At 46.3% G+C, this 26,228-nt stretch overlaps 1 protein-coding gene across 1 annotated transcript; it reads left to right on the top strand.

Annotated features, from left to right (window-relative positions):
- Window positions 1-13,253: 13,253 nt before the first annotated feature.
- Window positions 13,254-24,662, top strand: LOC124697080. Its single transcript, XM_047229718.1, has 4 exons — window positions 13,254-13,473; window positions 22,058-23,348; window positions 23,464-23,548; window positions 24,627-24,662. The coding sequence occupies exons 1-4, from the start codon at window positions 13,254-13,256 to the stop codon at window positions 24,660-24,662; spliced, it is 1,632 nt and encodes a 543-aa protein (XP_047085674.1).
- The last annotated feature ends 1,566 nt before the right edge of the window (window positions 24,663-26,228 follow it).

Raw genomic sequence — 26,228 nt, 5'->3', positions numbered from 1 at the left:
GTCTATCGACATAAAAGACATGTCGAGGTTTTGAACCAAGTATTCTCTTTCTCCTTCAGGTATGTTTTGCAGCCTTGATCTTGCTCTGTTCCGAGCTTCTCTGTGGCTATCTCCCGAAGTTCCAGATTGTCGACTTAACTCCGCTCTTCGCCTGCTTGATGCGGAGGCTGCCTCCTTTCTTCTATTTAAAGCAGCTGTCTGTTTTTCCAACTCTCTTGCAGCTCGTGCGAGCCTATATTGATATGCTTGCAACTCTTCTGGCGTGGCTGTTGTAGCCATTGGTTCTGAGCCATCCATAGCTCTTGTGGCTCTATCCCATGCTGCCTGCGGGAGTTGAACTCTATCGCGAGGCTCAGGTCCGATATATTTACTGCCTAGACCTTGTCGTAAATTAGAGGGATCGACGTAAGGATTTCCCAGATCGTCAAAAGCCTCAGATGTTTCCTCCTGATCACGACTTGGCTCTCCGATGGCATAAATCTGATGGTATTTTGTATTCAGATCTGCGCTATGCTTGGTGACACCATCTTAAAGATTGGCGAAGACCTTGCCCACTGTAGTGGATTTGTCGATGAAATCGAAGCTGTCGACGCTGCTCGAGTCATCGCTTATATAGGAGTCCGCGGATGACTCGAAGGACATGTCGCTGAAGATCTTGGCGAGCCTTTCGCTTGCCCTGGTGCTGATGAAGCGTGGCGATGAAGTCTCTTCTTCGCCTGACTCGATTGGCGATGTTGAGTTCGAAAAATCGGAATCGACCGCCGACAATCCCGACGAAATCGGAATTTCGAGACGATACGCTCCCTCTTTCTCGACGCGAAAGTGGAATCTTCCGAACGTCATCTCCATAGGCTCCTCCAGATACGCATATGCATCCAAACGGGATGGCGGGTGAGGAACAAAATCGACAGGACCAGTTGCGATCTGTTTACCTCGATCCATTGTGTTGTTTGCAGTTGATGAAGTCGACGATCTTGAACGTGCCATCGAGATCAGATCCTTGACGCCTCTAATTCCCACAGACGGCGCCAATTGACAAGGGATTAACTTATCAATGCCTACAGGTTGTAGACTAGGGTTTAGTTGGAAGTAGAGGGCAAGTAGATCTCGAAGGTTTCAGCCGAAAAGTACTCGACGATTATGAAAACTAGGGTTTGGGAGACAATGATTCGATGCTTTCTTTGTCCCTCGACCCCCCCTTATATAGGAGGTGGAGCCGAGGGATTCGTATTGTACAAGTTACAAAGTCCGGGAGGGTTTCCAACTCATCCCGTAAGATTACAAACATCATCTTCTAATACAACTTCTAACTTTCCTTAATATCAACTTGGGCTTCCGATTCTTCTTATTCTTCGAGTCGTGGGCCTTCAGTAAACCCCGGGTACTATCTTCGGCAGGCCCATTGGGGATGCCTATGTCAGTAGCCCCCGAGATTTTACTTGAATCGTAGAGTCAGGGAAAATCTCCACTGTTTAAATTTACTCGACAACTTTAAACTTCTCTATATTTCTTCATATGAAAATCTCCACTGTTTAAAGATCGCCGACCTGGAAAGATCTTGGCCGCAACCGTCGACTATGGTAGTTTTTCAGGTCCTGCTGGTACTTGGTGACTCGTGAGAGTACTTCATCTCGAGCTTCGTCGAGTGCGTCCATATCGTCCTCCAAAGCTCTTCTTGAAGTTTCTTCGTCATACTCTATGACTCTTAGGGAGTCATGCTCTATCTCAATCGGTAGTACTGCCTCAGCTCCGTGGACTAAAAAGAACGGAGTTTCTTGCGTTGCCGTATTTGGTGTTGTTCGAATACTCCACAAAACACTTGGCAATTCTTCTGGCCAGGTATGCCGAGCTTTTTCAAGCGGTCCTAGCAGGCGCTTTTTAATACCGTTGCAGATGATACCATTGGATTTCTCGACCTGGCCGTTGGTTTGCGGGTGCCGAACTGACGCGAAGTGCAGTTTGATGCCTACTTCTGCGCAGTATGGTTTGAACTCCTTGGACATGAAGTTACTGCCGTTGTCTGTGACGATGCTGTGAGGTACTCCAAACCGAAAAACGATGCTCTTCACGAATTTTATGGCTGACGTTGCGTCTGGCGAATTTATCGGCTTTGCTTCTATCCATTTGGTAAATTTATCGACAGCAACCAACATGTACTCGTATCCTCCTGGCGAAGCTTTGTGTAATTTGCCTACCATATCAAGTCCCCATTGGCAAAGGGCCAAGACAATGGTATTGGCATCGGCTGCTGCTGCGGGGAGTGTGGTTTTGCGGCGAATCTTTGGCACGCGTCGCAGGTTCGTACTATCTCTTTTGCATCCTCGATTGCTGTCAACCGATAAAATCCAGCCCGAAAAACCTTTGCTTGCAATAGCTCGATCGCTCGCGTGGTGACCACATATTCCCTCGTGTACATCCTTTAAGATTATTCTTCCTTCTTCGGGTGTAACACACCTTTGCAGCACTCCCGAAATACTGCGCTTGTATAACTCACCTTTGACCACTGTGAAGGCTTCGGATCGTTGAATAACTCGCCTTGCTTCAATTGGGTCGTCAGGTATTTCTTTCCGTAGGATATACGATATGTACGCTTGCATCCATGGGATTTCTACCATCATCACCAGCTCCTGATCCTCTTTTTCATCTCGAACTTCTTTGTGAGGCGCCGAAGTTTTCTCCTCCTTCGTCTTCTTCTACACCTTTGTCTTTGTGGATCTCTCAGCTATTTCTTCCCAAAACACCCCTGGCGGGATTGGGAGGCACTGTGACCCGATGTTTGCGAGAACGTCGGCTTCATCATTGCTCAGCCTACTGATGTGATTTACTTCGCATCCATCGAACAGCTTCTCAAGCTCGTTGTACACCTCCTTGTATGCCACCATGCTATCATTGACTGCGTCACATTGGTTCATAACTTGCTGTGCTACCAATTGTGAGTCGTCAAAGATTTTTAATCGGGTCGCGCCGCAGGCTTTTGCCATCTTCATCCCATGTATAAGGGCTTCATATTCTGCTTCATTATTAGATGCGTTTGGGAACGTCATCCGTAGGACGTATTTCAATTTGTCGCCTTCAGGTGATATGAGTATCACCCCTGCACCAGCTCCTTCTACTCTCTTGGATCCGTCGAAGTTCATGTTCCAGGTTCTCGACAAATCTGGGGGTCCTGTATTTTGTAATTCCATCCATTCCGCAATGAAGTCCGGCAAAATTTGCGACTTGATTGCCTTTCTTTTTCATATGTGATGTCCCGAGGGGAAAGTTCTATTCCCCAAAGGGAGACACGCCTGTAGCTTCTGGATTGTTCGGTATATTTGATAGAGGTGCTTCATTGACTACTATTATCGGGTGTGCCGAAAAATAGTGGCGCAACTTTCTTCTTTGTTGTAATTACTCCATATGCTAGCTTCGATACTGAGGGTACCGCTGTTTTGAGGCGATAAAACTTACTGATGAAGTATACCGGCCTTTGTACTCCATGGAGTTTTCCTTCTTCCTCTCTTTCAACGACTAGCGCCGTGCTAACCACCGAGGTGTGGCTGCGATGTATAGCAGGAGGGGTTCCTTCTCTTTTGGTGCCACTAAGATTGGTGGTGTCGAAATTGTGCGTTTTAAATCCTCGAAAGCTCGCTTCTGCCTCCTCATTCCATTGGAATTTCTCTCCTTGCTTGATTAGAGCGTAGAACGGTAACGCTTTTCTCCCAATCCGGCGACGAATCGCTTAAAGCTGCGACTCGCCCGGTTAGGCTGCTGTACTTCCTTCAACTTTGTTGGCTTTCTCATTGTTACGATAGCTTGTATTTTTTCGGGATTTGCTTCAATCCCTCTTGCTGAAACAAGAAAACCAAGAAGTTCTCCTGCAGGGACGCCAAAGGAACACTTCGTTGGGTTCAATTTGAGACAGAACTTGTCGAGGTTGTCGAAAGTTTCCTTCAGATCTTCAATTAGCATTGTCCCCTTTTTTGATGTTATGACGACATCGTCGATGTATACTTGTACGTTCTTCCCAATTTGTGTTGCCAAGCACTTCTGCATCATCCTCTGGTATGTTGCTCCCGCGTTTTTCAGACCAAAGGGCATTGTTTTATAACAAAATACTCCATACGGTGTGATGAATGCTGTTTTGACCTCATCTTCTTCTTTTAATATGATCTGGTTATAGCCAGAATATGCATCTAGGAAGGAAAGACGTTCGCATCCTGCCGTGGAGTCGATAATTTGATCGATCCTTGGGAGGGGAAAGTGATCCTTGGGGCAATGTTTATTGAGACACGTAAAATCGATGCACATGCGAAGGACTTTAGTGTTTTTCTTCGGCACCAACACCTGGATTTGCTACCCATGTGGCCTCTCGTATGCGGCTCTTTGATAAAACCAGCTTCTCTTAGTCGATCTATTTCGACGAGCATAGCTTTGCGGTTTGGATCCGAAAAACGCCGCAAAGGTTGTTTAATTGGTCTCGCTAATGGATCCAAGTTTAGGTGGTGCTCGGCAAGTTCCACGGGTACTCCTGGCATGTCAGCTGGACACCATGCGAAGATTTTCCAGTGCTCACGGAGGAACTCGACGAGCGCGCTTTCCTATGCGAGGTCCATGTTTGCCGCAATGGACGTCGTCTTCTTTGGATCTGTCGGGTGAATCTGCACCTCTTTGGAATCCTTTGCCGTGTTAAAGGTTGCCTCTTTATTAGGCCTCCCCACATCTGGTAGCACATCATAATCAGTCGTAAGCCTTGACTCCATGTATTCTGCTTGCATCCCGAAAGTTTCTGATAGTCGATGAAAATCCTTGTCACATTTATTGGCTAAAGCGAAACTTCCTTTGACTGTAATTGGTCCCTTAGGTCCAGGTAACCTCCACAATAAATATGTATAATGTGGTACTGCCATAAACCTGGCATATGCTGGTCGTCCCAACAAGGCGTGATACTGCGACGGGAAGTCCACGACTTCAAATTCCAGCTTCTCAATCCTGTAGTTGTCTCGGGTCCCGAACTGAACGTCGAGATTGATCTTCCCCAGCGGATAACTTGGCTTTTCCGGTGTGATACCGTGGAATCGTGTGTCGGTCGGTTTCAGGTTTGCTAGGGATATATTCATCTTCCTTAGTGTATCTGCATACATAAGGTTTAAACTGCTGCCGCCATCTATGAACACTCGAGATACATCGAATCCTGCAATTACTGCCTTGGTAAGATCGATCTTGGCTCGCCACGGTCGAGGAACTTGCTTGTGGATGATCAGCTATTGTGAAGCCAATATCTTGCCACGACCGGTTAAGGTACTCGATTGTTGGTGGTGGCATCTTCTACTGCCATAAACACCTGTCGCGAGATTACTTTCCGAGCTCTATTGGATGGCCTGCCTTTCTGAATCATCGAGACTGCTCCGTTAGAGTTAGGATCAACATAAGGCGGTGGAGCAGGTGCTGCCGCTATTCTGAGCTGATGTCGATTTTCGTCCGTAATCTCGGGAGGACGTGGCAAGTGAATCTCACTCCTGGGTCCTTGAGGATTTGTGTGCGCTGCTTGAGCATTTGCATGCCCTGCCCACCTTAACATTGCCTGGAAATTTCGGCAATCCTTCTGCAAGTGTCTTTTCCATTGTTGTCGAGAAAAAAATGCATCTGGCACGGCCCGTTCATCATCTCTTCAGGGGATACAAAAGGTCTCTGGAACCTTGACCCGGTATTTTGTCTATTGTTTCGAGAGTCATCTCTATTGTCGCCTCGCTGTTCGTTGCTCCTCTGGTAATCATCTCTGTTGTTTCCTCCAGCGCTTGCTCGGAAGCCAGCCGAAATTTGCCCGGGAGCATCATAACTCGAGTACTGCCGAGGAAATCGTCGCCTACTTTGATAATTTCGGCCGCGGTCCTCCTCTGGTGACCTATGCCGTTTGTTGTGAACGGCATCTTCTCCATCTGCCCATCTGTTTGCTATCTCCATTAATGCGGATACTGTCTTTGGATTGGTCCTGCCCAAATCCTCGACAAAATCTCCTCGCCGGATTTGCGACAAACGCGTCTATTGCTCTCTCGTCAGATATATTCTCTGCCGAGTTTTTAATGATGTTCCATCTTTGGATATATTTTCTCATTGGTTCGTCTGGCTTTTGTCGACATGACCTCAATTCCTCTAGCGATGCAGGGTTTTTGCAGGTGGAACGGAAGTTCTTGACGAAAACGTCCTCAAAACTGTCCCAGCTGTCGATAGATCCTGGAGGAAGTTTCTTTATCCAAGATCGCGCGGCTCCACTCAGGTGTATCTGAATACTTTGCATAGTTGTTGTTCTGGTCCCTCCTGTGAGCTTCACTGTTTCTAGGTAATCAACTAACCAATCCTCTGGATCTTGCAAGCCGTCGAATTTCTTGAAACTATCGGGTAACTTGAATCCCGAAGGGACTCGAGTTTTTCGGATCCTCCTTGTAAAGCATGGTAAACCGCACATGTCCTCGTCGTTTATTTATGGGGAATGCCGATGTTCTCTTCTACTTTGCCGTGCTCTGTCCACCCTTGCTTGTCTTCTTTGTGTCTCTTGCTCCACTTGTCCCTTCGGGAGGCTGCTGCTGCCTTCGCTGCCGCGGGTCGTGGACTATTTTGCCTTGCTGTTCCTTCGGGAGGTGTTGGTGCAAACGCCGTCCCCATGGCTCCGACTCCTGCCATTGCCATGTTGTACAATGCTTCCCTTGGATCTCCTGGAGGTGGCCTGGATGCGAGGATAAAGGCCTGTGTCGCCATATACCCAGCTTCTGGTGTTTTGGGGATGATGTTCCCTCTTGTGTCTATCGACATAAAAGACATGTCGAGGTTTTGAACCAAGTATTCTCTTTCTCCTACAGGTATGTTTTGCAGCCTTGATCTTGCTCTGTTCCAGGCTTCTCTGTGGCTATCTCCCGAAGTTCCAGATTGTCGACTTAACTCCGCTCTTCGCCTGCTTGATGCGGAGGCTGCCTCCTTTCTTCTATTTAAAGCGGTATCCTGTTTTTCCAACTCTCTTGCGGCTCGTGCGAGCCTATATTGATATGCTTGCAACTCTTACGGCGTGGCTGTTGTAGCCATTGGTTCCGAGCCATCCATAGCTCTTGTGGCTCTATCCCATGCTGCACTGCGGGAGTTGAACTCTATCGCGCGAGCTCGGGTCCGATATATTTCTTGCCTAGACCTTGTCGTAAATTAGAGGGATCGACGTAAGGATTTCCCGGATCGTCAAAAGCCTCGGATGTTTCCTCCACGATCACGACTTGGCTCTCCCGATGGCATAAATCTGATGGTATTTTGTATTCAGATCTGCGCTATGCTTGGTGACACCATCATAAAGATTGGCGAAGACCTTGCCCATTGTAGTGGATTTGTCGATGAAATCGAAGGCTGTCGACTGCTGCTCGAGTCATCGCTTATATAGGAGTCCGCGGATGACTCGAAGGACATGTCGGCGAAGATCTTGGCGAGCCTTTCGCTTGCCACAGTGGCGATGAAGCGTGGCGATGAAGTCTCTTCTTCGCACGACTCGATTGGCGATGTTGAGTTCGAAAAATCGGAATCGACCGCCGACAATCCCGACGAAATCGGAATTTCGAGATGATACGCTCCCTCTTTCTCGACGCGAAAGTGGAATCTTCCGAACGTCATCTCCATAGGCTCCTCCAGATACGCATATGCATCCAAACGGGATGGCGGGTGAGGAAAAAAATCGACAGGACCAGTTGCGATCTGTTTACCTCGATCCATTGCGTTGTTTGCGGTTGATGAAGTCGACGATCTTGAACGTGCCATCGAGATCGGATCCTTGACGCCTCTAATTCCCACAGACGGCGCCAATTGACAAGGGATTAACTTATCAATGCCTACAGGTTGTAGACTAGGGTTTAGTTGGAAGTAGAGGGCAAGTAGATCTCGAAGGTTTCAGCCGAAAAGTACTCGACGATTATGAAAACTAGGGTTTGGGAGACAATGATTCGATGCTTTCTTTGTCCCTCGACCCCCCTTATATAGGAGGTGGAGCCGAGGATTCGTATTGTACAAGTTACAAAGTCCGGGAGGGTTTCCAACTCATCCCGTAAGATTACAAACATCATCTTCTAATACAACTTCTAACTTTCCTTAATATCAACTTGGGCTTCCGATTCTTCTTATTCTTCGAGTCGTGGGCCTTCAGTAAACCCCGGGTACTATCTTCGGCAGGCCCATTGGGGATGCCTATGTCACTCGTCACACTTGGATTTATTTTATGACTTCTCGCAGCGAGGTTCTCTCGATATACAATCGTTTTGCTGCCATGGTCCACACTCAGTTTTCCACGCCTATACGTGTCTTTCGGGCTGATTCTGCTGGTGAGTATATCTCCCGAGTCTGTTGCGTGGTTTTCTTGCTGAGCAGGGCACTCTTGCCCAGTTCTCTTGCCACTGGCGCCCATGCCCAAAATAGCGTGGCTGAGCGCAAGCATCGCCACTTGCTTGAGACGGCTCGTGCGATGATGATCGCTGCCTCTCTTCCTCCTCACTTCTGGGCTGAGGCTCGTCTCTATTTCCACCTATCTCATCAACCTTCGGCCCTCCACGGCCTTGCGAGGTGGTATTCCTCTTGAGCGTCTTCATCGGTCACACTCCACGATTACTCGACCCTTCGTCTTTTTGGTTGCGTGTGCTATGTTCTTCTTGCTCCACGCGAACGCACCAAGCTGAGTGCTCAATCTGTTGAGTGCGTCTTCCTTGGCTACAGCTCTGAGCACAAAGGATATAAGTGTTGGGATCCTATTGGTCATCGGATGCGCATATCTCGGGATGTCACTTTTGATGAGTCCCGTCCTTTCTACCCGCGTCCCTCCTCCTCTTCCTTCTCGTTGGATGATATCTCTTTTCTCATGTTCCCTGACTCACCTCCTCCTGTGCCTATGGCCCCTGCTCCGCCGAGTATCTCACCACCTTCTCCTCCTCCACCCGCCAGACCTTCCTCTCCTCCCTCACCACCGTCCCCACCCTCCACACCTTCCTCTCCCATGTCACCTTCCTCGACTACGGTCGTCCCTCCCTTCCCTTTTCACTACTCCCGTCGTCCCCGTGAGGATGATCGCTTCTCGACATGCCCTCTACCTCGATGCGATGCCCTCTCCGTCCGAGCCGACTCATCATCTTCGTGCTCGTCCTCGTCCTCCTCCCGATCGCTATTCTCCCACTCACTACGGTCTTTACGCTGCCCTTGAGCCGACCTCTTATCGGGATGCCCTTGCTCATCCCGAATGGCAGCTAGCGATGGCTCAGGAGATTGCTGCTCTTGAACGTACTGGCACTTGGGATGTTGTCACTCCTCCTTCCTCTGTTCGTCCCATTACCTGCAAGTGGGTCTACAAGATCAAGACTCGCTCCGATGGTTCTCTTGAGCGCTACAAGGCTCGACTTGTCGCTCGCGGCTTTCGACGGGAGCATGGCCATGACTATGACGAGACCTTTGCTCCGAGTGGCTCACATGACCACCGTTCGTACTCTTCTTGCCGTTGCTTACGTTCGTCACCGGTACGTACGTCGGCTTGATGTGCGGAATGCTTTTCTTAAAGGTGAGTTGAGCGAGGAGGTATACATGCAGCCACCTCACGGCTACTGCGTTCCCGATGGCATGGTCTGTCGTCTCCGGCGCTCTCTCTATGGCCTTAAGCAAGCCCCTCGCGCCTGGTTTCGGCGTTTTGCCTCTGTGGTCACCGCTGCTGGTTTCGTCCCTAGCGCACATGACCCTGCGCTCTTTGTCCACACATCCTCTCGTGGTCGGACTCTCCTTCTTCTTTATGTTGATGACATGATCATCACAGGCGACGACCCTGAGTACATTGCCTTTGTCAAGGCCCGTCTTCGCGATCAGTTTCTCATGACTCGATCTTGGTCCTCTCCGCTACTTTCTTGGGCTTGAGGTTTCCTCTAACTCCGATGGCTTCTATATCTCCCAGGAGAAGTATATTCTGGATCTTCTCACTCGTGCCGCTCTTGGTGATGAGCGCATTGTCGAGACTCCTATGGAACTCAATGTCCGCCTCCGTTCCACTGATGGTGATCCTCTGCCGGACCCGACCCGCTATCGTCACTTGGTCGGGAGTCTTGTCTACCTTGCTGTCACACGTCCTGACATCTCCTACCCAGTCCATATTCTGAGTCAGTTCATGGCTGCTCCCACTAACGTCCACTATAGTCATCTTCTTCGTGTCCTTCGCTATCTTCGTGGCACTATCTCCTGTCGGCTTTTCTTTCCTCGCTCCAGCTCCTTACAGCTCCAGACCTACTCATATGCTACCTGGGCTAGTGATCCAGAGGATCGCAAGTCTCTTTCTGCCTACTGTGTCTTTCTTGGTGGCTTTCTCATTGCTTGGAAGACCAAGAAGCAGGTTGTAGTCTCTCGTTCGAGTGTTGAGGCTGAGTTGCGAGCGATGGCTCTCTTGACGGCTGAGGTGACTTGGTTACGCTGGTTACTTGCGGATTTTGGTGTTTCTGCTGACGCTCCGACTCCGCTCTTATCGGACGATGCTGGTGCCATCGGCATTGCGCGTGATCCGGTGAAGCACGAGCTCACCAAACACATCGGTGTTGATGCCTTCTATGTGCGTCATGCTTGTGCGGCATCGGGTTATGGCTCTTCATTATGTGCCTTCGAGCTTCAGCTTGCCGACTTCTTCACGAAGGCACGGACTAGAGCACAGACATGGTTTCTTTCTCTCCAAACTCAGTGTCGTTGACCCACCATGAGTTTGCGGGGGGGGGGTGTTAGAGTTGTATAGTCCCTTTTCCGTTATTCCCCAGCGTATGAGGGGCTTACCTGCACATTGTCACACATGTACATGTACTGGCCTATGGCCCTCTGTGAATACCAGTTGCTCATTCACAACAACGAAGAACCTTCAAAGTAAACATGTCGGTACTTTATGTCTAACTAAGAGTGTTTCCAGCCGCGTCCCCCCAAAGGAATTTGGAACGCGCCGGAAGTTTGACCGCGCGGCCACGGCGTCACCAATCTGCGCTTCCACCCGCGCCGGTGGATGATGCTGACCGAGGGTCACGGCCTCTACCCCGACCATTGCAATCTGGGTGGGTACATCCGCTTCTTCAACCTCTACACGGGAACCTTCGCTCATGTTGTTCAGAAATCACCGCGCACTGTCGACGGCCTGCTCCTACTCCAAAGGGATGAAGACACCGTCATCCAAGTCTTCCACCCGTTCACCGGCGACATTGCAGAGCTCCAACCATTGTCGACCCTCCCCACTCAGTTAGACGGTGAACGCAACGAAGAACCTGATTGTGAGAAGTGGTTCTTCATCAGATACAATATATGTGCTTCTGTTTCCTGCAATGCTGGATCACTTCGTCATGCTTGCATCCCATTATCGGTCTTGGGTAGCCTTTGCTACCTTGCAGGACATGCATTGGACTGTGACAAGCTGGAAGGTCCCACAGAGTGTTCAACCCTTGTCATTCCGTGGCAAGCTATATGCGGTTCATAACCAAACCCCTGCAATTGATACTACATCAAGAATTCTCCAGATAGATCACCCCTGCAGGATGAGATGGGCTTAGGCTCTCGGGAGCCATCACCACCAAGGTTAATTGCCACATGTCCGCCAGACATTCTCCACTACCCCCTCTATCTGGTATAATGTGACTCGGAGATCTTCGTGGTTGACCATAGAGACGGTTCCTTTTCTCACATTTTAGTATACAAACTTGTGGATCTTATGTTGGGAAGGATGCAAAGGTTTAAGCTCTTACGAAAGATATGATTAAGTTACACATTCGAGAGCTCTCTTGATAGACGATTATCGATCCTAAAACCATATCTTAGAACAACAATAAGAGGACGGTAAAAGAGAAAGCCTATAAATAACTAGTCTTAACCTAGCGCATTCCACTTGATCTAGATGATGATCTTGATCGCTTTAAGATGGAATGTCTTTCTTGATTGTGCTTAGTTGATGAAGTGTTTTCGAATTGCTCCCTCAATCCACTATAGGAGAGCCTCTTCTTCTGCATATATTCATAAATCCATGATCACCATATGGATGACAAGGTTGAAGCATATGATCTCTTTCAGATACCCCACCTTGCCTTCCACTTCATTGCTTATTTCTTCATCATTTTGATGTCTTGAAGATACATATGAGAGCTCACTCAACCTTCTTATTCAAGACACTTGCCATAGGCTTAACTTTTCTCATGGTCAATATTAGGATCACTCCTTGAATAAAGCCTTGGTCAACACTTGATCTTCTTCTTTCAAACTTGAAGCCAACATATGGCTCAAGCATTATCTATGAACAAATCCTACAAAAAGAGCTCAAAGCAAATATTAGTCCATAGTGATTTCATTAATTACCAATATCACACATGAGGCTCTATGCACTTTGACCTGTTTTGAAAATCTTTTTAAATTGTGGCAGTAATTGTGTCTAATTCTAAGGATAACGCGAAATCATCAAGACATGTAAAGAGACGTTCGAAGTCTTTAAGAAAATTATGAAACTCAAAAATAATAATTGTTACGTATATTCAAACAGATAAAAAACATGGCAGATCCTTTAAGGAAGGGACTCACATAATGTGGTAGAAAGTGCATCAAATGAGATGGGTTTAAGACCCATATAGGTGTTGGAGCATCGATGGTGCTTGGGTTGTCCATGTGCGCCAGGGAGAACGCCTTGCGCGCTCGCTTCGCTTCCCTCACGACCTTGCGCTCTGCCCGCTGCTACGCGAAGAACGCATTCTCATCGACGACGTCTTGGGGGAAGTTCTCGGGCCACACTGCCATGGTGCGTTCGTCTGCCTCGACAATGGCGAGCCGGCGCTGGCGGTGACACTGCCTCTCCTTCTTGTAGACATGGCACGGTGGGGGCGCCAACGTCTCTGCTTGGGTGGAGGAGTCAACGTCGTGGAAGTTGAGGTCTCGGCGCGGACGGTGGAGCCACCACGCTGCCACGTCGTAGGCGCACGCGGCCTCGTGCGCAATTTTGAAGCTGTCGGGGGTGAAGCGTTAGCCAGCGGCGCAGATCTCAACGTAGAAGTTGCCTACTGACCGGAGGCCCATGCCGTGGTACCTGGAGGATTTGCGGCGCGACGAAATGTAGGCGTGGATGGGAAGGATTTGGAGCGGCGCGATTCAGCGATGGGGTGGTGGGGAAAAAGAAGAGAAGAGGGTTCAGCGGTGGTTGAGAGAGCGCACTTCGCCCTTTATATCGCGCACGCTAGATCCAACGCGGGAGATTTGGCGCGATGCCGCTTTAGGGCATGTCCAATGGGCCGACGCAAGCGGACGCGAAACGACCGTTTGCGGCCGGGTGGTCGAAATATGCGCTGCACCCCAGCCTAGTGGCCCGGCGCATGGCAACCGGGCTGTCCGCCGAGATGCAAATGCAGCCTAAATTTGCGCCTCGGTTGCATCTGGGAGGATGCTACGCGAACGCGTTGCGTGACCGCGTCTTGCCGCCATGGTCCCTCCTGGCAGCGGGTAAGTGGCCTATTTCGGCCGCATCACTTCGGCGGTCTTCGCTTCTGCGTATGTGCCTCAATCAATGGTGTCGCCTCGTCTTCTGCAGGTGCGGCAGGACTAACGGGCGACGGCTGGCTTTCTACGCCCCCATCAACGGCATCGTGTCCCGCGCGCGACCAACCTTTAAAAGGCGTCTGACATCGTCCCTGCCATCAACAATGGTGTTCAAAGCGTTCATACTAATATTACTACCAGCATGCAAATAAGATTCCATAGGTTTTTTAATTTTCGCATCAAACAATCCATGTTTTAAATCAGGAAATAGAATAAGAAGCTCATTGTTGTCCATTATGCCAAACTAGTGTAAACAAGATACAAAAAGATGCAATTGCGGGATCTAAAGGAAATAGCTTCGAGTACTTACAACGGCGAAAATAGCTTAGTAGCCGAGATCCGGAGTGTGAGTACCTTTTACCTTTCCTCCCCGGCAACGGCGCCGGAAAAGTGCTTGATGTCTACGGGAGCTTCTATTCTTGTAGACAGGTGTTGGGCCTCCAAGAGCGAGAGGTTTGTAGAACAGCGAGCAAGTTTCCCTTAAGTGGATCACCCAAGGTTTATCGATCTCAGGGAGGAAGAGGTCAAAGATATCCCTCTCATGCAACCCTGCAACAACAAAGCAAGAAGTCTCTTGTGTCCCCAACACACCTAATAGGTGCACTAGTTCGGTGAAGAGATAGTGAAATACAGGTGGTATGAATAAGTATGAGCAGTAGTAACGGCACCAGAAAATAGCTTGCTGGCGTGTAGTTGATGGTGGTAATATGGTAGCAATAGTAACGCAGTAAAACAGTAAACAAGCAGCGATAGCAGTATTTAGGAACAAGGCCTAGGGAATAGACTTTCACTAGTGGACACTCTCAACTTTGATCACATAACAGAATAGATAAATGCATACTCTACACTCTTGTTGGATGATGAACACATTGCGTAGGATTACACGAACCCTCAATGCCGGAGTTAACAAGCTCCACAATTCAATGTTCATATTTAAATAACCTTAGAGTGCATGAAAGATCAATAAGACTAAACCAAGTACTAACATAGTATGCACACTTGTCACCTTCACACTATGTAGGAGGAATAGATCACATTAATACCATCATAGCAATAGTTAACTTCATAATCTACAAGAGATCATAATCATAGCATACACCAAGTACTAACACGGATGCACACACTGTCACCATTACACCGTGTAGGAGGAATAAAACTACTTTAATAACATTGCTAGAGTAGCACATAGATAAATTGTGATACAAAACACATTGCAATCATAAAGAGATATAAATAAGCACTTCACTACGCCATTCATAACAGTGAATAAGTATTCTGTGAAATATAGCCTAAGAGACCCACACGGTGCACACACTGTCACCTTTACACACGTGGGACAAGGAGTCTCCGAAGATCACATAAGTAAAATTCACTTGACTAGCATAACGACATCTAGATTACAAGCATCATCATATGAATCTCAATCATGTAAGGCAGCTCATGAGATTATTGTATTGAAGTACATAGGAGAGAGATGAACCACATAGCTACCGGTACAGCCCCGAGCCTCGATGGAGAACTACTCCCTCCTCATGGGAGCAGCAGCGAGTGATGAAGATGGCGGTGGAGATGGCAGCGGTGTCGATGGAGAAGCCTTCCGGGGCACTTCCTGCTCCGGCAGGGTGCCGGAACAGAGACTCCTGTCCCCCGGATCTTGACTTCGCGATGGCGGCGGCTCCGGAAGGTTTCGTGGGTTTCGTCCTTCGTAATAGGGTTTTCGCAACGGAGGCTTTAAATAGGCGGAAGGGCAGCCTCGGAGGGGGCTCGGGGCCACCACACCATAGGGCGGCGCGGCCCCCCTCCGGCCGCGCCGGGGTGTGGTGTGGGGCCCCCGGGGCTTCCCTCCGGCGGCTCTCGGGTGTTCCGGATGGTTCCGGGAAAAATAGGAACCCGGGTCTTGATTTCGTCCGATTCCGAGAATATTTCGTTACTAGGATTTCTGAAACCAAAAACAGCGAGAAAACAGAGAACTGGCCTTTCGGCATCTCGTTAATAGGTTAGTTCCGGAAAACGCATAAATATGACATAAAATGTGCATATAACATGTAGATATCATCAATAATGTGGCATGGAACATAAGAAATTATCGATACGTCGGAGACGTATCAGCATCCCCAAGCTTAGTTTCTGCTCGTCCCGAGCAGGTAAAACGATAACAAAGATAATTTCTGAAGTGACATGCCATCATAAACTTGATCATACTGTAAACATATGTAATGAATGCAGTGATCAAAACAATGGTAATGACATGAGTAAACAAATGAATCATAAAGCAAAGACTTTTCATGAATAGTACTTAAAGACAAGCATCAATAAGTCTTGCATAAGAGTTAACTCATAAAGCAACAATTTCATAGTAAAGGCATTGAAGCAACACAAAAGAAGATTAAGTTTCAGCGGTTGCTTTCAACTTGTAACATGTATATCTCATGGATAATTGTCAACATAGAGTAATATAACAAGTACAATATGCAAGTATGTAGGAATCAATGCACAGTTCACACAAGTGTTTGCTTCTTGAGGTGGAGAGAGATAGGTGAACTGACTCAACATAAAAGTAAAAAGAATGGTCCTTCAAAGAGGAAAGCATCGATTGCTATATTTGTGCTAGAGCTTTTATTTTGAAAACATGAAACAATTTTGTCAACGGTAGTAGTAAAGCACATGAGTTATGTAAATTATATCTTACAAGTTGCAAGCCTCATGCATAGTACACTAATAGTGCCCGCACCTTGTCCTAATTAGCTTGGACTACCAGATCTTTGCAATGCACATGTTTTAACCAAGTGTCACAATGGGGTACCTCCATGCCGCCTGTACAAAGGTCTAAGGAGAAAGCTCGCATTTTGGATTTCTCGCTTTTTATTATTCTCAACTTAGACATCCATACCGGGACAACATGGACAACAGATAATGGACTCCTCTTTAATGCATAAGAATGTGGCAATAATTATTATTCTCATATGAGATTGAGGATATATGTCCAAAACTGAAACTTCCACCATGATTCATGGCTTTAGTTAGCGGCCCAATGTTCTTCACGTAACAATATGCATGCTCCAACCATAAAGGTGGTAGATCTCTCTTACTTCAGACAAGACGGACATGCATAGCAACTCACATGATATTCAACAAAGAATAGTTGATGGCGTCCCCAGAAACATGGTTATCGCACAACAAGCAACTTAATAAGAGATAAAGTGCATAAGTACATATTCAATACCACATTAGTTTTTAAGCTATTTGTCCCATGAGCTATATATTGTAAAGGTGAATGATGGAATTTTAAAGGTAGCACTCAAGCAATTTACTTTGGAATGGCGGAGAAATACCATGTAGTAGGTAGGTATGGTGGACACAAATGGCATAGTGGTTGGCTCAAGGATTTTGGATGCATGAGAAGTATTCCCTCTCGATACAAGGTTTAGGCTAGCAAGGTTATTTGAAACAAACACAAGGATGAACGGTACAGCAAAACTCACATAAAAGACATATTGTAAACATTATAAGACTCTACACCGTCTTCCTTGTTGTTCAAAACTCAATACTAGATGTTATCTAGACTCTAGAGAAACCAAATATGCAAACCAAATTATCAAGCTCTAAGTGTTTCTTCATTAATGGGTGCAGAGTATATGATGCAAGAGCTTAAACATGAGCACAACAATTGCCAAGTATCAAATTATCCAAGACATTTTAGAATTACTACATGTAGCATTTTCCAATTCCAACCATATAACAATTTAACGAAGAAGAAACTTCGCCATGAATACTATGAGTAGAGCCTAAGGACATACTTGTCCATATGCTACAGCGGAGCGTGTCTCTCTCCCACAAAGTGAATGCTAGGATCCATTTTATTCAAACAAAACAAAAAACAAAAACAAACCGACGCTCCAAGCAAAGTGCATAAGATGTGACGGAATAAAAATATAGTTTCAGGGGAGGAACCTCGATAATGTTGTCGATGAAGAAGGGGATGCCTTGGGCATCCCCAAGCTTAGACGCTTGAGTCTTCTTAGAATATGCAGGGGTGAACCACCGGGGCATCCCCAAGCTTAGAGCTTTCACTCTCCTTGATCATATTGCATCATACTCCTCTCTTGATCCTTGAAAACTTCCTCCACACCAAACTCGAAACAACCCATTAGAGGGTTAGTGCACAATAAAAATTAACATGTTCAGAGGTGACACAATCATTCTTAACACTTCTGGACATTGCATAAAGCTACTGGACATTAATGGATCAAAGAAATTCATCCAACATAGCAAAAGAGGCAATACGAAATAAAAGGCAGAATCTGTCAAAACAGAACAGTCCGTAAAGATGGATTTTATTAGGGCACCAGACTTGCTCAAATGAAAATGCTCAAATTGAATGAAAGTTGCGTACATATCTGAGGATCATGCACGTAAATTGTCTTAATTTTCTGAGCTACCTACAGGGAGGTAGACCCAGATTCGTGACAGCAAAGAAATCTGGAACTGCGCAGTAATCCAAATCTAGTACTTACTTTACTATCAAAGACTTTACTTGGCACAACAAAACATAAAACTAAGATAAGGAGAGGTTGCTACAGTAGTAAACAACTTTCAAGACTCAAATATAAAACAAAAATACTGTAGTAAAAACACATGGGTTATCTCCCAAGAAGTTCTTTCTTTATAGCCGTTAAGATGGGCTCAGCAGTTTTAATGATGCACTCGCAAGAAATAGTAGTTGAAGCAAAAAAGAGCATCAAAAGGCAAATTCAAAACATATTTAAGTCTAACATGCTTCCTATGCATAGGAATCTTGTAAATAAACAAGTTCATGAAGAGCAAAGTAACAAGCATAGGAAGATAAAACAAGTGTAGCTTCAAAAATTTCAGCACATAGAGAGGTGTTTTAGTAACATGAAAATTTCTACAACCATATTTTCCTCTCTCATAATAACTTTTAGTAGCAACATGAGCAAACTCAACAATATAACTATCACATAAAGCATTCTTATCATGAGTCTCATGCATAAAATTATTACTCTCCACATAAGCATAATCAATTTTATTAGTAATAGCGGGAGAAATTCAACAAAGTAGCTATCATTATTATTCTCATCAAGTGTAGGAGGCATAGTATAATCACAATAAAATTTACTCTCCATAGTAGGTTGTACCAAAAGACCACTATTATAATCATCATAAATAGGAGGCAAAGTATCATCAAAGAAATTTTTCTCCTCAATGCTTGGGGGACTAAAAAGATCATGAAAACCAGCTTCCCCAAGCTTAGAACTTTCTACATTATTATCAACAATGGTGTTCAAAGCGTTCATACTAATATTACTACCAGCATGCAAATAAGATTCCATAGGTTTTTTAATTTTCGCATCAAACAATCCATGTTTTAAATCAGGAAATAGAATAAGAAGCTCATTGTTGTCCATTATGCCAAACTAGTGTAAACAAGATACAAAAAGATGCAATTGCAGGATCTAAAGGAAATAGCTTCGAGTACTTACAACGGCGAAAATAGCTTAGTAGCCGAGATCCGGAGTGTGAGTACCTTTTACCTTTCCTCCTCGGCAACGGCGCCAGAAAAGTGCTTGATGTCTACGGGAGCTTCTATTCTTGTAGACAGTGTTGGGCCTCCAAGAGCAGAGGTTTGTAGAACAGCAGCAAGTTTCCCTTAAGTGGATCACCCAAGGTTTATCGATCTCAGGGAGGAAGAGGTCAAAGATATCCCTCTCATGCAACCCTGCAACCACAAAGCAAGAAGTCTCTTGTGTCCCCAACACACCTAATAGGTGCACTAGTTCGGCGAAGAGATAGTGAAATACAGGTGGTATGAATAAGTATGAGCAGTAGTAACGGCACCAGAAAATAGCTTGCTGGCGTGTAGTTGATGGTGGTAATATGGTAGCAGTAGTAACGCAGTAAAACAGTAAACAAGCAGCGATAGCAGTATTTAGGAACAAGGCCTAGGGAATAGACTTTCACTAGTGGACACTCTCAACTTTGATCACATAACAGAATAGATAAATGCATACTCTACACTCTTGTTGGATGATGAACACATTGCGTAGGATTACACGAACCCTCAATGCCGGAGTTAACAAGCTCCACAATTCAATGTTCATATTTAAATAACCTTAGAGTGCATGAAAGATCAATAAGACTAAACCAAGTACTAACATAGTATGCACACCGTCACCTTCACACTATGTAGGAGGAATAGATCACATTAATACCATCATAGCAATAGTTAACTTCATAATCTACAAGAGATCATAATCATAGCATACACCAAGTACTAACACGGATGCACACACCGTCACCATTACACCGTGTAGGAGGAATAAAACTACTTTAATAACATTGCTAGAGTAGCACATAGATAAATTGTGATACAAAACACATTGCAATCATAAAGAGATATAAATAAGCACTTCACTACGCCATTCATAACAGGTGAATAAGTATTCTGTGAAATATAGCCTAAGAGACCCACACGGTGCACACACTCGTCACCTTTACACACGTGGGACAAGGAGTCTCCGGAGATCACATAAGTAAAATTCACTTGACTAGCATAACGACATCTAGATTACAAGCATCATCATATGAATCTCAATCATGTAAGGCAGCTCATGAGATTATTGTATTGAAGTACATAGGAGAGAGATGAACCACATAGCTACCGGTACAGCCCCGAGCCTCGATGGAGAACTACTCCCTCCTCATGGGAGCAGCAGCGGTGATGAAGATGGCGGTGGAGATGGCAGCGGTGTCGATGGAGAAGCCTTCCGGGGGCACTTCCCTGCTCCGGCAGGGTGCCGGAACAGAGACTCCTGTCCCCCAGATCTTGACTTCGCGATGGCGGCGGCTCTGGAAGGTTTCTGTAGGTTTCGTCCTTCGTAATAGGGTTTTCGCGACGGAGGCTTTAAATAGGCGGAAGGGCAGCCTCGGAGGGGGCCTGGGGCCACCACACTAGGCGGCGCGGCCCCCCCTCTGGCCGCGCCAGGGTGTGGTGTGGGGCCCCCAGGGCTTCCCTCTGGCGGCTCTCGGGTGTTCGGGATGGTTCCGGGAAAAATAGGAACCTGGGTCTTGATTTCGTCCGATTCCGAGAATATTTCGTTACTAGGATTTCTGAAACCAAAAACAGCAGAAAACAGCAACTGGCCTTTCGGCATCTCGTCAATAGGTTAGTTCCAGAAAACGCATAAATATGACATAAAATGTGCATATAACATGTAGATATCATCAATAATGTGGCATGGAACATAAGAAATTATCGATACGTCGGAGACGTATCATCCGCCGAGATGCAAATGCAGCCTAAATTTGCGCCTCGGTTGCGTCTGGGAGGATGCTACGCGGACGCGTTGCGTGACCGCGTCTTGCCGCCATGGTCCCTCCTGGCAGCGGGTAAGTGGCCTATTTCGGCCGCATCACTTTGGCGGTCTTCGCTTCTGCGTATGTGCCTCAATCAATGGTGTCGCCTCGTCTTCTGCAGGTGCGGCAGGACTAACGGGCGACGGCTGGCTTTCTACGCCCCCATCAACGGTATCGTGTCCCGCGCGCGACCAACCTTTAAAAGGCGTCTGACATCGTCCCTGCCATCGCCCACACCACCGACACCTCCACTCCCATCCCCACCAGAGCGCGCCGCCATATCACCATGGAAAAGAAGAAGAACGACTTCGAGGCGTCGCCGCGTCCACCTCCGCTATTCAATCTGTGGGTTGTGCCGACCGCCCAACCTTCACCAACGACAACACCGACATACGTTTCGTTGGCTGCCATTTTGGCGTGGGCAATACCGGAATTCGTCGTGATCGACAACGAGGACGAGTAGTAGCCTAGGCTAGTATGTGCTACATGCGCCTTTTAGTTTTACCTTTTTTTTTATTTTCCTTTCTTTCCTATGTAAATTATGTTTTTCTTGAATGCAAAATCTAAAATAAATTTTTTTTTTGCATCGCGCTATTGGGACACCTAAGGCACATAGACATGCGTGGTCGAATTCGACCATTTCGACCGACACAAACGGACGGCTATTTTGAATGTCCGTTTTGGATCGACTCGTTGAAGCTGCGCGCGTCAGCTGGAGCGGCAAAACTCTTGCGGGCGCTAAAATGATCATGTTGGACATGCTCATAACTCAAACTTTATGATCGTCCCGTAAATTGGGGCCAGAAAAACGAAAGCTAGACCAGTAGTTTTTTTTGGAACATGCTGGAGTGGATTCTTCCGACGCATAAAATCCTCTAATGAAGGCAGAGAACGAAGAGTTTTGGAAGGAATGGACGCAGGTCAGGGTCAGCAGCAGACAACCATGGCACTGAACCGCCAACGCCGGCGAACCCCCTTAAACGTTCTCCAGCAGCCTTCACCGGCTCTAATTCCCAACTCCAGTGGTACACCTCTTCTCCGTGTAATTTATCTCTTCAACTTTGTTTCTCCTGGATAAAATTCACTCTCTTCTGTTTCTTAATTTGCGAATCAGATCTACGATTGGAACGCATTGTGTCTCCGTCGATGTCTAGGAAACGCCCGTCCGAGCCGCAGGCCACAACTGCGCGCGCAAGGAAGCGCCGCCTTGCCGCGGCGGTGGCCTCAGATGAAGTTGCACCCCCGTCCACCTCTTCCCCCTGGGCGTATCGTCTTCCAGGGGATATGGTTCGCCAGATAGCGATGCGCGTGCTAGCCGGCGATTTTCTGGATTACGTCCGCTTCCGCGCTGTTTGCACCAGTTGGAGGTCCGGCACCGTCTGCCCGCGCGGCCGCGGCGTCATCGATCCACACTTCCACCCGCGCCGCTGGATGATGCTGCCGGAGGGTCACGGTCTCTACCCCGGGCACGGCAAGCTGCGCGGCTATGTCCGTTTCTTCAACCTTGACACGGGAACCTTCGTCCGAGTCAAGCTCCCGCTTTTCAGGAACCACTGCGCTCTTGACTCTGTCGACGGCCTCCTTCTTCTCCAGAGAGACCAAGACACCGCCGTCCGCCTCCTCCACCCTTTCACAGGAGACATTACTGAGCTCCCACCGCTTGCCACCCTCCTCACTCAGCTGGACAATGATCTTCCTGTTGCAAATCCTGATCCCGAGCTGTCAAAATGGTACTATATCAGATGCGGTATATGCGCTTCCGTTTCCTGCACCGGTGGATCCATCATCGTCATGCTTACCTTCAGGCGTCTGCGGCGTCTGGCCTTCGCTACCTCCCAGGACCAGCAATGGACCATGCCAAACTGGGATATCCCGGTTAATAGGGCAATCTTGTCATTCCGAGGCAAGCTATTCTTGGCGCAATCTTATCCTAGCTCTAGTGGATCATTGGTTTTCCAGATTGACCCTCCCCTGCAGCCTGGTTCGCCGCCGCTGCCGCCAAGGCTGATCGCCACATGTCCGGCAGATAAGCTCTACTGCGGTTTCCATCTGGTAGAGTGCGACTCGCAGATCCTGCTTGTTGGCCATAACGATAGCTCTTGGTCGCACTTTGTGATTTACAAACTTGAGGACCTTATCTTGGAAAGATTTACCCCGGTGAAAAGCATTGGTGACCGTGCTCTCTTCCTCGAGAACAAGTGCCTCAGTGTCTCCTCTAAGGTGCTGCCTACTGTCATGTCTGAAAGTGTTGTCTACAACCATCCAACTGATCGTTCTTTTGCACAATACCATCTCAATACTGGTGCTTGGTCTCGACCAATCGACACGTGCAGTCTAAATGGCTGTAACCCCGGTCCTCGTAGCCTCATCCAGCACGTCATTACCTGCTGCATTCGCGATATCTGGTATATCACCGCTGCCCTTACTTTGTTTTTTTCCTAGCTGCTCCTTATATGTTGCAACTGTTCCTACGCCATCTTATTTAGCGGGCTTACTATATTCTCTTTGTGACCTTTGTAGGAACAAAGGGCTGTTATGTTCGGAAAAGGAATCAAGGGAAGCTGGATTGCTTTTTTGGAAGGTTAAGAGAAAGCTCCGTTTTTGGGTAAGTTTACCAGCAGATAAACCGTTCTTTCTGTACTAGCACCATGGAACGATTATGATGTGCTCAGTTATCACCGCTAGTTTTATTATCCTAAAAAATTAGCAACCGACTACAAATCTAACTTGGTCAGATGCTCAATCCTCACAAATAATGTCTGCCCCCAATCAATATCCAACTGACATGTCAGAAATTCAGATTCGTCCTAATCCACTTGCAATCCCCTATACTGATGGAGTATCTATTAAATCAACTTTGAAATTTGCCCACATCGATCCTTGTTCTCCTACACAACCAATCAGCCGTGTATCCACTTCTTTGTAGGGAGACATGGTTTTGTATGCAATTTGACTAAAATAATCTGTCATCTTTGGCAACTAGCAGTCATGTGAAGGTTTTTGTGATCTTTGGTGATTTGCTCTGTTGTCCTATTTTTGGCACACATAGTACTCATCGGTTGCTTTCAGAATTAGTGCCAAGGATAATATCATGTAACTTGTTAAAGCCTGTGGGGTGTGTTTCGTTTGAACCCAAGCAAATCTCACAATTTGGCTAGCATATACTAGTATTTTAGATAGGGTTTTGGTTGTCCATGTTTTGGCCAATGTTGCCAAGAAAAATGAATTAGAGTTGACTAGTGAGCAGGTGCATGCTAAATTGTTAGCAACCATCAAAACTATAGCAAATTTGTTGCCCATGACCAAAAAATTGGTAAGGTTAGCTTTAGTCACCACAATCCACCAAACATATTGAATAAGCGAAATGATTATGCCCAGGATTATGTTAGGCTAAGAAATAAGGTGAATGATTATGCTAGAAGAAACATGCTAGAGAATTGTGGTAGGGGACGCAAATAAGGTAAATGATTATGCTAGTTTATTACCACTGTGAAATGAAGTTATTGCAGAGTTTGCAGGACCTTTTTTTTTCTTCTAATGTACGTGCTCCCTCGTTCTTTTATACACGTGCTTTTCTTGTTTCACATTTGATCATATTGATGCAATTGGTTTAATCACGTATCTTACATGTTCTTTTGTACTTGTGCTCTTTTCTCTAGTCATAAATGGTCCCTTGTATCCAGAAGCTGGTGGAAGCTTGGATTTTCTTGCCTCCATGAAGAAGGAAGACTAGTTAGATTGTCATGCGTCATTGTCCTGTCCTCTTCGCTATAACATATCCACATGGCATCTATTGTTAAGTTATTGTAGCTTGTAAAATTAAATATGTTTATCTCCTGCTTTTCAGCACCGTTAAACTTGCTTTTCAGCAATCATGTAGCTTGGTAGATCAAACATGATGTTTATTTGTGTCCTTCCTTGCAAGCATTTAGGTATGTACTAGTTAGAGTTGCCACTGACCTTACTATTGAAAGTTAACAATTTATTTTTAGATTGGATCTCCTAACTCCAAAGATTTGTTTTTTGGGACTTGGGAGAATTTTACATGTGAGTTCTTTTGTCCAAATGACCTCTTGAACATCCTTGAGTGATTTCACTGAAACATCGACACAACACAATTCAGCACAACTGAGCTCAAATCAATTGAACGATTCGTCTTCCAAACCTTTTTTTGCTGGCAGTTTAGACCCCAAAGAATAAGGTTTCATATATATACAAGCATACAACACCGGACAATTAACAAATTATCAATAGCCGGATGCTTGTTCCTATTGATTGCAGAAGGCATCGATGATACTCATCTGGAGGTTAAAGGCGTGAAATGTATTTTAGCTCTTCTTAGTCAATTAACTCTGAAAATGCGCCAGACTGCCAGACAGTTGTTACAGAATATAAACATCTAATTACCGGGAAAGGCGTAAAGAGATATATATTTTGTAGTTAGTTAGGTAAGCTTGCACTAGGATACACATGGATCAGCACGATGAGTCATGTCGAAGCGTTATTCATCAGCCCATGAGAGCGTGCGTACGTACGTACGCTTCCTAAACGGATCATAAGTCTTAGATGAACAAGATCATCAGGTAGATAGCTAAGTCTCTGTATATATTCCCTTCAGCCTTATAGTCGATCAGGCAGCTGCTTCTTTGTGGCGACTCAGGGAGGTTGGGGCTGACAAACCCAGATTCACATCTGGCATAAGCCTAACCTAGATCTCTAAAGCCTATATACTGAGAATCGGTAACACAATAGTGACTCTACGACTGAAAGTAAATATATACAACTCTTAACAGAGTAAAGATCCAAATTTACATACAGAAGTTACTGCCCACGATACAATAAGACGGAAAACAAATTATGTTATTCTAGATAACAAGACTGCAAAGGGCGTAAGAGGCCATAACATAAGACGACGTTCCAGCCCATAAGTCTCTGGCTGCCGTCTGGGAACACCGAACTACTCGTTGACGTCAAGGTAGAAACCACCATCTATTGGAAGGACTTCATCTGAAACAAAGTATGTAAAGCTAAGTACATGAACTTAGCAAGACTTAGTATAACCTATTAGGAAACCGGGTATGCGAGACTTTATGTGGAGCTTATTTTGCGTAAAGCCAGTTTTCTTTTGTAAACAAGAGGGAGTAGAAGCTCCTCTATTCAGATCATTTTCAAAAGTGATAAGAGAGCGATAAGAACTCTATCTCTATATATCATCATGCTGAATTCACCGAATCTTTCATCATTACCTGAACCTATCAACTAGGATCACCCCCTCGATACCCTGA

This window comes from Lolium rigidum, chromosome 3 (genome assembly GCF_022539505.1).
Source record: "Lolium rigidum isolate FL_2022 chromosome 3, APGP_CSIRO_Lrig_0.1, whole genome shotgun sequence".
In the NCBI taxonomy this organism is placed as follows: Eukaryota; Viridiplantae; Streptophyta; class Magnoliopsida; order Poales; family Poaceae; genus Lolium; species Lolium rigidum.
Note: the sequence above shows the minus strand (reverse complement) of the source record. Positions and strands in the feature narration are given on the sequence as shown.

Bases quoted from the DNA above. Each gene is read 5' to 3' on its own strand.
- LOC124697080 (XM_047229718.1), top strand. From the start codon at position 13,254: ATGTCCAATGGGCCGACGCAAGCGGACGCGAAACGACCGTTTGCGGCC. The intron at 13,474-22,057 runs GTAAGTGGCCTA...TTTGCGAATCAG, and splicing joins ATGGTCCCTCCTGGCAGCGG to ATCTACGATTGGAACGCATT. The intron at 23,549-24,626 runs GTAAGTTTACCA...CCTTGTATCCAG, and splicing joins AGAGAAAGCTCCGTTTTTGG to AAGCTGGTGGAAGCTTGGAT.